Source organism: Bubalus bubalis, chromosome 6 (genome assembly GCF_019923935.1).
Source record: "Bubalus bubalis isolate 160015118507 breed Murrah chromosome 6, NDDB_SH_1, whole genome shotgun sequence".
Taxonomy (NCBI): Eukaryota; Metazoa; Chordata; class Mammalia; order Artiodactyla; family Bovidae; genus Bubalus; species Bubalus bubalis.
In genome coordinates, this window is record NC_059162.1 from 93,978,427 (window position 1) to 93,993,562 (window position 15,136).

The window sequence follows — 15,136 nt, forward strand, 5'->3', positions numbered from 1 at the left end:
CTGACTTTGGCTCAGCACTGTTTATTGCTTGTAGGAGTACCAAAGAAATACATGGAACAGATTCCCTGCCCTCAAGAAATTTACATTAGTATTTTCAAGGGATTAAAGGATGTGGCAATTAAGATATGGTTGTATACAGTATGGGAGTAAGTGCTACAGTAGTTGTATGAACGGTTGTATATACAAAAAGAGATATGAGGAGTGGTTAGCAAAGTCTTCTGGAGGAGGTGGGAACCGAATTAGTAAGGTTTTCTTACTATGCAGCATGTGTTCTCTCTGTTACATAACCCTACAGCTTCCCAGGCGGATTTCTTCTTTTGTTTGGTATGCTACACTTAATAAAATCTTGTTGGAAAAAGTATAAAATTAGTGTAAACCATTAGTTTAGTAATACATGTGCATTAATGGTAGAGCATTATTCCTCTATTTATTACATCTGTTCTTAAGTAGATGTTATTGAAATATGTAAAAAAGCAAATAGTGGTAATTTTTTCATCAGTGTCCATTATCTATATTTTATAAATGAGATGAGGAGAAATGAAGTCAATCACTTAAGGATACATAGCTATGCAAGTCAGTGGCAGAAGCAGGACCAGAATTCAGGTGTCCTGATTTCTGGGTCTTAAGATTAGAAAAACTGTCAGTTACATGACTATCTCAGCAAATTAAGGTTTGGATATGACAACGATGTTTTTTTCTGTTGCTTCCCATCCCCAGCTTTAAAGCCCAAATTTGCAGAATCTACAGAAATTTCAGAACTTTCCCATAATTTTGTTATGGTAAATCTTGAGGTAAGAATTCCAGAGTTTCTCCTTTCTGCTGTGGTTTTAAGTCTTCACTGTTATAGAATTAACATCATTGATGGTATAAAATCTTACTAAGCAGAGTTGTCTACTTGTATGTATGTGTTTTTCTTCTGAACTCTAATACTAAGGCTTGTATCAGATATGGTAGAACCATCTAGCCCCCATTCGTGGGAGGAAGTAGGAGAAGAAAGATTGGTTAAAATGACTAACTTTTAAGATTCTTTCATTTTTAGTTTGTGATTATGTCATGGTTTTACATTCTTGTATAACTAAAGATGTAGTCACACATGCAGGCCACAATTCCCTGAAAAATAGGATTCAGTTGAAATCCTACTCTGTGCTGGGCTTATATGTACAGCCTCCTTTTTCTTGGTTAGATATCTTTTATGTTCTTCACATTGGCCAGAGGTCTTAGAATCCCAAGTCAGAATATCAGACCTTGGAGTTAGAAGGGATTTTTAGGCCATTGATACCATTCCCATTTTATACATTGAGCATCTTAGACCTGAAGGAGTTAGGTGATTTAGTCAAGATCATAGAGCCGAGTAAGTGATAAGAATAGGTACTGTGATCTACTTGTGCTGCCTCTTAGGCTGTACTCTTCAAATGTGGGATTCTTGGATGCTCTGTGATGATCCTCCTAGCCCTATGTTTCTATAAAATGATGTTTATTTGAACATAGGACTGGAAATCTGAACACATTAACAGTTAATGTTGAGGTAGCTAAGGGACTGCTTATAAAGCTGGTGGATAGGGGCTTCCCTGGTGGCTAAGTGGTAAAGAATCCACCTGCCAATGCAGGAGACACAGGTCGATCCCTGATCCAGGAAGATCCTATTTGCTGCAGAGCAACTAAGCCCATGCAACACAACTACTGAGCCTGTACTCTAGAGCCCAGGAATCAAAACTACTGAGCCCAAGTGCCACAACTAGTGAAACCCAGACGCTCTCGAGTCTGTGCTCTGCAACAAGAGAAGCCACCACAATGAGAAGCCTGTGCACTGCAGCTCACCACAATTACAGAAAAACCCACGCAGCAATGAAGATCCAGCACAGCCGAAAATAAATAAATAACTTTAAAAATAAAGCTAGTAGATAGCCTGAATGCTAACACATATAACTTCTGAAGTGGGAATCACACCATAAATGACAAAGTTAAAAATAAATAAATAATTTTAAAAAATAAAAAATAAAGCTAGTAGATAGCCTGAATACTAACACATATAACTTCTGAAATGGGAATCACACCATAAATGACAAAGTTACTATTGATTCCTGTCTATCTGAACTCCTCACCATTTTCTGTAGTAACTTAGAATCACCACTCAAAGAAAACACAAATGTGTTCAATGAGCATTCCCCAACTTGAGAGATTTCTTAAAAAGAAAGCTAGCTATGTGGTCATGTCTCCTGGGAGGACTGTAACTTCACAATTGTACTAAAATGTCAATCTTATCAATTCATGCATTCAAGAAAAACTGCAAGTCAGTAATATAGGTATTGTGAATAAGCAATGAACAAAACAGACAACTTTCTTTGCTGGCATTAAATTACATATGAGGACTTGAATATGGGGAGGCAGACAAAGAAATAAAATATGTCAGATGGTGGTAAATGCTGTGGTTAAAATGAAGAATGGAGGGGACAGTTTTCAGTTTTAATTAGGTAGTTAGAAAAGAAGGTGGCATTTGAGCAAAGATTTGAAGCAGAAAAGGGAGTGAGCCACCTGGATGAAGGGGGATGTATGTCCAGGCAGAAGGTAAGAACAAGTCCAAAAGCCTGAGTGGAGAGCATGCCTGGCTTGTTTAATGACAGCAACAGCAGGTGACTTACTGTGGTTGGGAGAAACTAAACAAGGGGTGGGATGTGACGTTAGAGAAGTGCCCAGGTAGGAGGTCATGTAGGGCCTCTCAGGCCACTTCAAGGACTTACCCTGAGTGGGAGGGGAAGCCACTCAAAGGCTTTGAGGAGAGAAGGAACATGATCTGACTTGAGGTTTACACTTAATAGGATGAAGAGGAGCCCAAAGATGAAGATTTCAGCCCCGATGGGGGTTATATTCCACGAATCCTGTTCCTGGGTAAGGTGAAAGGTCTTAATCTGGGGATCCTTGGTACAGAAGGAGAGAGAAGTGCATCAAGGCACTGACTCCACCTAGTGAAATTATATTGTTATGGCTACAAACAAAAGCCATTTTCAAAAGAGAGTGACGGATTCTAAATGCCAGAGCCTCAGGTCTGAAGGAAAACTTTTCCCATTAACTAGCTGCTTTTGTAACAAACAATAAAACACCCCCTCCCCCCTCCCCCGGCCCAAACTAACTGCTTTTGTGAGCAATGGGAGAGTACTGATCATTTAGCAATCATCTATGCATCAGCCGCAAGTTAAGCACTGTCAGCCACAAGTGAGGCACTACAGGAGCCGAGAGAAGCCGTAGTTCCCACCCTTGCCCGGTAGCACAGCTGAGGCAATGGGATACTGTAACCAGACAAATATCTTTTCAGAAACAATTTCCTGGGAGATATTTGATGACCACCTTGTCTTTGATCAGCATTCTGCTAGATTCTATGGGGAATACAAATAAAAATATAGGATCCCACTATAATCAAGCAGAAAAGGAACATGCCAGAAAGATGGAACAGCATATTGGCATGGTTGAGAGTGGGGGTGGGTTGTGTTCAGGGAATTCCAAGGGATTCCTTTTGATTGCAATGTAAAACACAGTGGGTAGGGTGATAAGATAATGGGCTGCAAAGATGGGCAGGTCTCATTTTCCAGAAGGCCTAGTATATCATATAATGCTTGAAGTACCTGTCTGTTGTAGTTATTGCAACCCCTGTGCCATTTTGTCTACAATAGATCCCAGTGGCAAAGTGCGTCCTGAAATCATCAATGAGAATGGAAACCCCAGCTACAAGTATTTCTACATCAGTGCTGAGCAAGGTACGCTTATGTTGAGACACAGGAGGGAGCTTTGCTGCTAGGTTTAACTAGAATGAACCACATGCAAGGTTTAATGGGAAACGAATTCAGCATGTTAGCTAAGCGTCTTCTGCATGTAGCTTTTGGCTAGATGCTATGTAGGATACAGAAGAAAGATAAGAGCAAGCCCCTCCTCTAGCTTCTTACAATCCAGTAGGAAGCTAACTGACCCATAGGAAACTGGAGAGCTGAGGCTTCCAGAAACAGTCGCTTGCCCTTGGACTCACAGTTAATAAGTCACAGAGCCAGGATTTCAGTCTACAACTTAGTTTTTTTCCACTGCACTAACACTATTCTTGAAGAATTCAAAGGTAGGGGAATGCTGTTAGATGATCAATTCTGAAAGGTATCATAGATAGTAAACTAACTTGATCTAGGTATGAAGAGGACATTTCAAGCTAAGGAAGCAAGGGAAAAGTGTGTCAGGTGTAGCCTGACATGGAGAGTGCATGAGTCATGCTAGAGGGGATGATAACTGGATTGAGTCTTGCAGAATGAGACCTAACCAGCAGAGGGATGTGCAAAGCATTATTTAAGGCAGAGGGAACAGCATCAGCACAAACATGTGAGGGAAGATTGAAATCATAAGTCAGTCATGCTTTTTTGTTCTCTAATCCTGAGTGCAACCACTCTAGAGGCAGAAGTTGGAATTCATGCCACATACTGTCACTGTTTTCCTTCTGAATTCTCCCTGCCATCTGTAAAAGAGGGTTATTTCTAAGTTGCCATGTGTCTTACTTTGCCATGCTGCCAGTTTGTTGATCATTTTACGTTTTGAGACCTCAGCACTCATTTCTCAGAATAGGGAGAAGAAAGATCTGGAGAGGTTCTTCTCTCCTTCCCATGGGTAAGGAGAATGTTACCTTCCCTACCCAAAAGCAGATCCCTGGAGGCTGGTATTAGAGGGAAGTTTTCCACATGGAGAAGGGCAACTGAACTTTAGGTCCCCAACTCTTGACCCTTGAAATTCACCTTCCTTTTAGAATTTCATGCAGTTACCCCTGCCATCTTGACATGTGCATCATCCTTTAATATATTAGTCCAGATATAGACACAGAATCCTTACCTGAATTCCCGATGGCTCAGCTGACATGAAGCTGAAATATTCAAACTTGACTTTACTAAATGCTTGGGTAAAACTAAAGGGGTGTAACAAACTTTACTACCTGGTATGCTTTCTGAGATCCACAGATTGTGGCTGCCATTGTACGGGAGCCTGTACCCAGCTTCCCTCTTTGATTCCCGAGATAGACAAGAAGACTCATCTCCTGTCTACCCAGGGCTTGCCTTCCAGGTTTCTTTTTTGCCTGAGAACTTGACTTCTTCCATACATAATTGGTACTGGACATGACCACCTCTTTCCATGAAGAACCATCCTCCTTCTAAGCACACATACTTGCTCACGTATCAGTGTAACCTCCACAGAAAATGAAATAAATGCAGCATTCATCCCGAACAGGTGATGGAGATGATAGGAAGATGCTTTCTATTCCCTTAGTGTCGTGATATTTCCAGCTTATGACAGGGGTTCAATTCTAATCCTGGAGGGTAAGCCAAAGTAACTGCTAAATAACATTTTTGTAGGACTTCATAGTTTACAAAGGACATTTATTATTCATTCTCTCATTTAATTTTTATAATCTGCTTGAAGTTAGTAACATCACCTTATTTATAGATGAGAAAACAAATTCAAGAGACTTTCCTGGGCTAAAATCCAGAATTAGATCTTAAATCCAGATCCTATGCTCCTCTTACATTTCTCCTAAAACATAAAATTATGTGTTGGTTGTCAAATATGAAAGACCTGCTTCATGCTTTTCTCCTCAATGTTTATTTCACAGTTGTTCAGGGGATGAAGGAAGCTCAGGAAAGGCTGACGGGTGATGCCTTCAGAGAGAAACATCTGGAAGATGAGTTGTAACATGAATGCATCCCTTCTTTCCTCAAAGTTATTGTTCTGGAAGAAAGCAGCAGGGAAGGGAATACTGAGGAATCAGAACAATTGAATGGATCGGAAAACCTTGCTCCTTCCCACATGGGAAGGGCCCCTCTCACTGTTGGAAGAGTTCTGCTGCCAGAAACTGGTCTCCATGTTTGTGATCCAGCAGAGTGTGGCAGACTTCCTGGTCCTGTCCCCTCTCACCTAAATATCTCTTTGTCATTGAAGGTAAAGAATGACACCTTTTGACATAAAACTTGAGCCATTTGGAGATTTACTCCTCACACTGCAGTATTTGAATCTTTCCATTTCCTCCTGCTTAACTCACCTTGGTGGTGAAAAGAGACCAGAAGCATCTTTTCTATAATGTTAAAAATTGCGGAAAGAACTTATCATTTAAGACAACAAATTCTAAATGTAAAGCCGTAATTCTGCCCCACCAAGGAGCTCAGCCTGTCTCTTCTTTTTCTCCTGGGAATAATCTTGGGCTTCTTCCTGAATGCCTGCAACTTCCTTCCTCTTCTCTGGCTTGGCTTCCCTGTCTGCGCGCATGCGTGTGCAGGAATGGCTGTGTGCTCTGGACTGGCCCCAGCTGGAAGCATGCTTTCTTTCCCCCCGTTAACCGTTGAAGAAACCTTCTAGCCCTAGATGGAGCCATTTTTGTCAAGTCGTCAACTGTATTTTTGTACTGGGATTAACAACAACAACAACAAAATATTAATTGTTCCATTAAACTTTAATAAAACTTTAAAAGGAAATATGTTGTGATGGCCTTTTTCTTATTGGGGAATGGAGGGAGAGCACTTCAGGAAGAAAACTAACCTTGAGGGTCTAATCCAAGAGCTCTGTCTAGGGCTGTTCCCACACCTGCATCTCCCATATGCTAATGGACATCAGAGCTTGTCTCTTCTACTTTTCAAATACCCAAATTCCCTCCATCCTCATTGTCACTGTTCTGTACAGGACAGGCCTTTTCTACTTCCTATTTACTGTTACAGCCTGTGACTCGACTACTTGCCTCCGATATTCTCTCCTGTCATCCATCCTCCTTAACTTCCCCCAGAGTAATCTTTCTAAAACACAGATGTTACCATGTCACTCCCCTGCTTAAAGCCTTTCCTGCCTCCTTCAAGAAAATAATATTAACATTAGAAAATATTGGGGCCTGCCTGCATCGGAGTCTGCATTTGCTGCTGCGTTTGCCTGGGCCACTCTTCCCTGTGCTATCTACAGGCTTTGCTCCATCATTTCTCATTAAAGCTTCACTGACTTTATTAATAGTAACAGCCTACCCTCCCCCATACTCTCTTTTTCTTTACCCTGTATATTATTTCAACAGTATAAAAAGAGGAATCTTATAAGATATCACCTCCACTGGAACACTGAGTGACAGAGGCACTGTTCATAACTATGCTGAAGTTACAAGTTCATTCTCTACCTCTTTCTTTGAGAATGTAAGCTGCAGGAAGGCAAGCATTTCATCAGTATTATTCGAAGTATATGACAAGGTTCTTGAAATGTCTGACACAAAGGAGATATTTAGTAAATAAATATTAAATGAATAAATCAGAGAATTTTAAAAAATGGCAACCCACTCCAGTATTCTTGCCTGGAAAATCCCACAGACAGAGGAGCCTGGCAGGCTACATGGGTCACAAAAGAGACATGACTTAGTGACTGAGCAGGCAAGCACACAGCATTGTTGTAACAAGCCTGTCTAAAAGTTAACTGACTTTCTGAGAGAATATAGCTTAGTTTGATTTACTGTTTTTTAAAATATTTATTTACTTGGCTGTGTCAAGTGTTAGCTATGGGACGAGGGATCCTCATTGCATCATGTTGGATCTTTCCTTGCAGCGTTCAGGCTTTGTTGCTCTGTAGCATGTGAGCTCTTAGTTTGCTGACCAGGGATCGAACTCTCAACCCTTCACTGCAAGGCCGATTCTTAACCACTGGATGACCAGGGAAGACCTTGATTTACTATGAATTAGGGTACAGACATTTTACCACTTTATAGAGATACGTTAATTTACAGAAAACTAATAAGCAAATGATTTTCCCAGGGAGAAGATAGGTCCATTAACCAGTTTTGTATCTGATTTAATAATCTTATTTCAACTTTGAATTGGTTTTTTCATCTTGCTGGTCCTTATTAATAAGTTAAAACTTTTGCATATGCTTAGAATCTGTTCGAAATTTTTTTTTAACATTTTGTGAATACTTGATACAAAAAAGAGTTAATGCTGAATCTTGTCTCATTATAACTGTAAGTAATGTTCTTCCCACGGATATATGATGACATTTTAAAAAAGTCATGTCACTGAGATGTAGTTTTATTAAAGTTTTAATAAAACTTTAGTGTTAATTATTATAATTTGTAATGTGTGTTTTGATTGACATAATAATTCTTGTAACAATAGCTGAATCTGGAAGAGAAATTTTAACTCTGGGATTTTAGCTTAAGTTCCCCTAAAAGCAGGGCCTGAGATAAGGCCTATACAGGTAATATATTTTAGGAAGAAATTCTAAGGAATAGGAGTGAGGGACTGGTGAAAGTGAAGCACAGGAGGGAGAATCAAAGTAGAGTATATTATTGAGCTGGTTACCTCCTTGGTCCAGAGCTGCACCGAGGAGCTAATTTCCTGGAAGAACAGACACAGAGGCGACAAAGAGCCATGGAAGCATAAAACAAGAGATAAGGGAATGCAGCTTTATGGTGGTGTCCTCAACCTCTGAATGTAGCTGGTTACCACAGTGACTGCCAAAGCAGGAAAAAGATCAAGAGGTTGTAAAGTAGGGTACAAAAATTGTCTAACATATCTTAGATTCTTATAGCCAAAGAAAATTTTAGCACTTTAATTCCAATTAAATATATATATTTACTATTGAGAGGTATGACATGGTGATGATCAGTAAGAGAGTTTTAAGCATATAAATCCTTTGTGCATGCTCAGTCACTCAGTCATGTCCAACTCTTCATGACCCCATGGGTTGCAGCCCACCAGGCTCCTCTGTCCATGGAATTTTCCAGGCAAGAATACTGGAATGGACTGCCATTTCCTACTCCAATAAATACATTATGTTAGTTTATAATTCTGTGGATAGAGTGAAATAAAAATTCAAAAAGAAGAATGATGTAAAATTCCCAACTGTTAAGAGCCTGTCCATCTATTAATTTTAAGTGAATAAGGTAGAAAAAAATTCAGTGGGTAAATGGATATAAAATTCCTGTGGTACTTAGACTCTAATGGATATATTTTTTAAAAGTGACATAACAACTTTTTCTAAATGTTAATATTTACAGTACAGTAAAAATTATGTCCTTTGCAATTATTTAAATGGTGATGCTTTTACAGGTCAGCTTGAAAATACATAGTTTTCCAAAATTCTTTCAGTGGTCATGCAACCATAGAAGTTTCAAGACTACAGGTTTCAAACATTCTTCAGCTGAAGGTGCAAATATTTATACAGCACTGTGTTTTAGGAACTGTTTTAAATCTTGCAGTCACATTAACTCATTTATCCTAACAATAACCTGATGGATTTGGTTCTATTTCCATCATCATCTGTGCTTTATAAAATAATAGCTAGGGATATGGAGGCACACAGTGGGTAAGTAATTCACCTAAACTACTGGGATCAGAGTTGGTATTTGAATGTGAGCAATTTGGCCCCTGTAGCTATGCTTTTAGCTACTACACCATACTAGGTAATTTGTATTCAAGTCAACCAACTCAAGGATTGCATCGATGACTTAGGCTGTGTAGCAAGTATAAATCTTCAAACCAACTAATACAATTACAAAAAAAGAGAAACAATTGTATATTCCAATAACAATTCCTCTTTAAACTGTCATTCTGCATGAAGACAGCAAAATCTCTTAAAGTCAGGTTCAAGGTTTTTTAGGTTATTTGAGGTTTAAACTAGGTCAACTTCAGGATTTCTTTTTCCTCTTGGCCTGGATGGCATTAAGTCTCAGAGAATTATATGATGTCATGACCTCAGATATGAGACACTGCCCAGGCTAGCATCTTCTGAGGTATAATGTATGGCTACCTGGTCTTGGCACATCTTTCCATGAAGGCATCTGCTGGGATGTCTATTTTATCAGCCTCCACTATTCAGTCCATATACTTGGCCCCTTTATCTTGTCAGTATGGCCCTTCTAGGTGGCCCTTCCAGCTCCTCAGCACCACTTATGTTCCCTTCATTGGGTAGCTCTCCTGTGCCATCCTAGGCCATGAGCATCAGGGCCACTGATCACAGTTATACAACCTCTCCAAGGATAACATATTCAAAAGCAGAGACATTACTTTGCCAACAAAGGTTCGTCTAGTCAAGGCTATGGTTTTTCCTGTGGTCATCTATGGATGTGAGAGTTGGATTGTGAAGAAGGCTGAGCGCTGAAGAATTGATACTTTTGAACTGTGGTGTTGGAGAAGACTCTTGAGAGTCCCTTGGACTGCAAGGAGATCCAACCAGTCCATTCTGAAGGAGATCAGCCCTGGGATTTCTTTGGAAGAAATGATGCTAAAGCTGAAACTCCAGTACTTTGGCCACCCCATGCGAAGAGTTGACTCATTGGAAAAGACTCTGAGGTTGGGAGGGATTGGGGGCAGGAGGAGAAGGGGACGACAGAGGATGAGATGGCTGGATGGCATCACTGACTCGATGGACGTGAGTCTGGGTGAACTCCGGGAGTTGGTGATGGACAGGGAGGCCTGGCATGCTGCGATTCATGGGGTCACAAAGAGTTGGACACGACTGAGCGACTGATCTGATCTGATCTGATCTGAAGGATAACCTGCCACCTGTCACTGCTGAGCGCCCAAACTCTCAGTTGCAGCAAACAACCCTGAATCTGTAAACTTGGCGACACAGTCCAGACACTCCAGCAAGGTACCTCCTGTCAGGTTTTTGTTGTTTTGCTTTGTTTAAGGGTGGGGGAGGCATGTTGTCAGCTTGTGGGATTATAGTTCCCTGACCAGGGGTTGAGCCTGAGCCCCTAGAAGTGAAAGCACTGAGTCCTAACTGCTGGACTGCCAGGGAATTCCCTCTCGTGTCAGTTTAATTACACTGGATCCCTTTGATCTCAGATGAAGCAGTGATCTGATTTTATTGGAATCCTTTTGAACTGTGGTGTTGGAGAAGATTCTTGCGAGTCCCTTGGACTGCAAGATCCAACCAGTCCATTCTAACAGAGATCAGTCCTGGGTGTTCACTGGAAGGACTGATGCTAAAGCTGAAACTCCAATACTTTGGCCACCTCATGTGAAGAGTTGACTCAAGGCTATGGTTTTTCCAGTGGTCATGTATGGATGTGAGAGTTGGACTGTGAAGAAGGCTGAGCGCCAGAGAATTGATGCTTTTGAACTGTGGCGTTGGAGAAGACTCTTGAGAGTCCCTTGGACTGCAAGGAGATCCAACCAGTCCATTCTGAAGGAGATCAGCCCTGGGATTTCTTTGGAGGGAATGATGCTGAAGGTGAAACTCCAGTACTTTGGCCATCTCATGCGAAGAGTTGACTCATTGGACAAGACTCTGATGCTGGGAGGGATTGGGGGCAGGAGGAGAAGGGGACGACAGAGGATGAGATGGCTGGATGGCATTACTGACTTGATGGACGTGAGTCTGAGTGAACTCCGGGAGTTGGTGATGGACAGGGAGGCCTGGCGTGCTGCGATTCATGTGGTCGCAAAGAGTCGGTACGACTGAGTGACTGAACTGAACTGAACTGAATCTGAAATTCCCTTCCACCAAGTTTCTGCTTTGGTACCACCATCCGTACCGCTTGCTAACCGCTCTACTTGCCATCATGCTGTCTCACTCAGTATTTTCTGAGCAGTGAACACACTTTACAGTGATGCTTGCATGTGAGATCTGAAGATGGAACTGCTGGGCAAGAGTTGCAGAGTGTGAGACTTTCGTTTTGCTGGTGTGACTTTGCAGGTGTGATGTGGCCCCAGAGTCAACTATTCTGGCAGCAGCTTCCTGATCTCAGGCTGTATGAATAGCTATCACAGTGTGTTCCAGGAGGACAACGGCTTCCTTAATTCCAGATGATGGCTAAGATTACGTGATGGCCAAGATAGTGTGATTCCAGAACCAGAATCTTGGAGAGCAGATTCCTGATTCTCTACCTTCCAGATTGATGTCAAGTTTCATTTCCCATGTCAGGACAGATAACGATTTTCTTGGAGTCCTTCCTTGGGGACCAGGCTAATGTGTGTTCCTCTGATCATTTTAGTACCTAATTCCCTGTATTAAATGCTTTCTGATTAAAATAGCTACCATGGTTCCTATTATCTACAACAAGACCTTGCTTATTATAGTGGTGAACTTCCTAATTAAGATATCGTATATACAGGGAACTTCCCTGGTGGTGGTCCAGTAGCTAAGACTCTGCATTCCCAATGCCGGGAGCCTGAGGTTGATCCCTGGTCAGGAAACTAGACCCCACATGTCACAACTAAGAGTTCACATGCTGCAACTAAAGATCCCACTTGAAGCAACTGAGACCCAGTGCAGCCAAATATGTACATACATGCATGCATACATACACACATATTTTAGAAAAGATGTCATATCTAAATGATATTCCAAAAAATGTCACTTAGAAGTTCTACATTTGTAATTGGATGTAGTAAATGATGAGATTTTGGGCTGTACCACTTTTGGTGAATATGTAATTGTATTTTGAGTTGCATTATATTGAGGTTTTTTTAAGTTTAAATATGACTAGGTGGGAAATAATATAGTTCAGGTTGGGCAAAGAAATTAGTATATTATATAGATATTTAAAAATTATTTTTAGCTATTGCATTAAATTATCTTTCTTAGGTTCTAAAAATCCTTTACCTCTTAAGTTTTGGAGGGAGGTGGGACCCTCTTTCTGTTTTAGAAGTTGGAAATACCAGATAATTGCTTTCCCAGCCCCCTTTGCAGCTAGACTATAGGCAAATGACCCCAGCTCACCCAATCTGGCACACTTTCATGCAGCACAAGATAACAGCATTTGCAGGAAGACTGAGTCCTTGGGGCAGTGGTGGTTATAGCGCCCACAGAGGTGTCCAGTGTTGGAGGCTAGTGGTGTCAGCAGTACAAACTTGGTGCTTAGTGGTGAAGCAGTTGTGTCCTCCCCAGCAAGTCTTCAGTGTATACCCCCAAGCCTGGTACTCCAGCATCCCCGGGTAGTTTGTGATCTAGTCAGTGTTGTTTAACAAATTCTTTTTTTTTTTCTTACATAAACCAGCGTATACGCTTCTGTGGCTAGCCACTGTAGGAGTCAATAACTGTTGCTTAACAAGGGTATAGCAGCATTTCCCAAAGTATAGTCCACGCAACACTAGTGCCCCTAGAAAGACTTTCCATGATTAAATAAGTTTGGATAACAGTTTATCTCTTGGAATGATTTATAACTCAAATTGATATTTTAGAAATTCTGAGAGGTCTCACAGGATATTCTTACTTGCTACTAGATGGAGTGTGAAACCAACACATGAAGGGGATGAAATACTGAAAAAATTGAAGTGAAACATGGTTGGCGCAATGGATTAAGTCAACCTTGAATCCCCCTTTGTGCACTTCAAGATATATGAGCTGATATTCCAATAAGTTAAGTCAATTGAAGTTTGGTTTTCCATTTTCATGAAAAGCCATGAAAAACCATCATCTATTACCTTGGCCTCTTGTTTATTGGACCTCCTTATCGTCAATAACCTCCACTCTATTTCAGCCACCCACCCACTCCAATGGTCTCATCGTGTTATCACTCAAAACTCGTTTACCTTTGAAACCCTGAATTCAGAAATATTCTCTGATTACAATCAACTGTTTATCCTTTCAACCTAACTGATCAGTATCTTCCATTACACTTTAACTTTATCCAGATCTTCTACTATAACTCCCTCAACATTTTACTGGTAAATCTACACACCTTCCCTGCATCTGTCTCATCCTTTTATCCTACCCTTTTATTCCAGTGAAAGAGATATTTTCTACTTCTGTCCTGTGCTCAGTTGCTCAGTAGTGTCCGACTCTTTACAACCCCATGGACTAAAGTGCAAAAGACTCCTCTGCCCATGGAATTTTACAAGCAAGAACACTGGAGTGGGGTGCCATTGCCTACTTCAGGGGATCCTCCCAATATAGGGATTGAACCTGGGTCTCTTGCTTCTCCTGCATTGGTAGGTGGATTCTTTACCACTAGCACCACCTGGGAAGCCCAATTTCTACTTTTCAGAGGCTAATTGAGTTCTGGAGTCATCCCCTCCCTGTCTTCAGACTTTTTTTTTTTCCTGTAAATGTTCCCTTTTCTCTCTTATATAATTAATCTCTCTATCTCTATTGGGTTATTCCTGTGTAAAAATAAATAAGCATTGGTATTTCTTATCTAAAAACAAACCATCTGTGGACTTACGTGCTATTTAGCCTGATCCACTTCCCAGGGGGTGCTAGTGGTAAAGAACCCACCTGACAGTGTAGGAGACATAAGAGATCTGGGTTCCATCCTTGGGTCAGGAAGATCCCCTGGAGAAAGAAATGGCAACCCACTCCAGTATTCTTGCTTGGAGAATCCCACGGACAAAAGAAGCCTGACGGGCTACAGTCCATAGGGTTGCAAAGAGTCACACATGACTGAAGAGACTTAGCACACATATGGTCAAGCTTTCCTCACCTCATTCTCTCTTTAACATTCCACGTGTTACACTTTGGCTTTGGCAACTCCACCTAAATGATTCCTGCTAAGATAACGGTAGGAGATATGAGACTGGAAGTGAATGAGGAAAGTTTGGCTGATAAAGTCATTTTTGAAAGCTCTTTCTCATTCAGACTTGCATGGATGATCCAATCCCTCCTCCATGTATTTGATATCATGTGCCAATAAACATTGTGATATGCTGCTGGCCAAACTATATATTTTTGTACATTGCTTCAGGACTCCAAGAGAACCACAACTACTGAAAAACAGGAAATGGATCCTGGTGAACAGTGAACTTTCAGTGTTCCTTATCAAATAAGTCAATAGCATCACCCTATTATTTTACATGCTAGAAATCTGAGAAGGAAATGGCAAGCCACTCCAGTATTCTTGCCTGAAGAATCCCATGGACAGAGGAGCCTGGCAGGCTACAGTCCATGGGGGTCACAAGAGTCTGACATGACTTAGGTACTGAGCACACATGCAGCCTGAGACCCATCCTTGACATCTCCTTCTATCTTACTCCTTAATCATCAATTATTGTTCATTTGTTTTCCTAGATATTTTTTAAATCCTTGTTATAGGCTGAATCATATCTACCGCCAAATTAATATGTTGAAGCCCTAACCCCCAACCTCTGAATGTGACTGTATTTGGAGATACGACCTTTAGAGAAGTAATTAAGTTAAAATGAGGTCATATGGGTAG

The 15,136-nt window shown here is 41.0% G+C and overlaps 1 protein-coding gene across 1 annotated transcript in view; it reads left to right on the plus strand.

Annotated features, from left to right (window-relative positions):
- The window catches only part of TXNDC12 (thioredoxin domain containing 12), a 33,737-nt gene extending 27,252 nt beyond the window's left edge, over positions 1–6,485 (plus strand). Inside the window, exons 4-7 of the mRNA XM_006043741.4 lie at positions 718–791; positions 2,817–2,886; positions 3,666–3,749; positions 5,630–6,485. Coding sequence (XP_006043803.1) covers positions 718–791; positions 2,817–2,886; positions 3,666–3,749; positions 5,630–5,709 — 308 coding nt within the window. The 3' untranslated portion in view covers positions 5,710–6,485. The remainder of the gene's footprint in view (positions 1–717; positions 792–2,816; positions 2,887–3,665; positions 3,750–5,629) is intronic.
- The last annotated feature ends 8,651 nt before the right edge of the window (positions 6,486–15,136 follow it).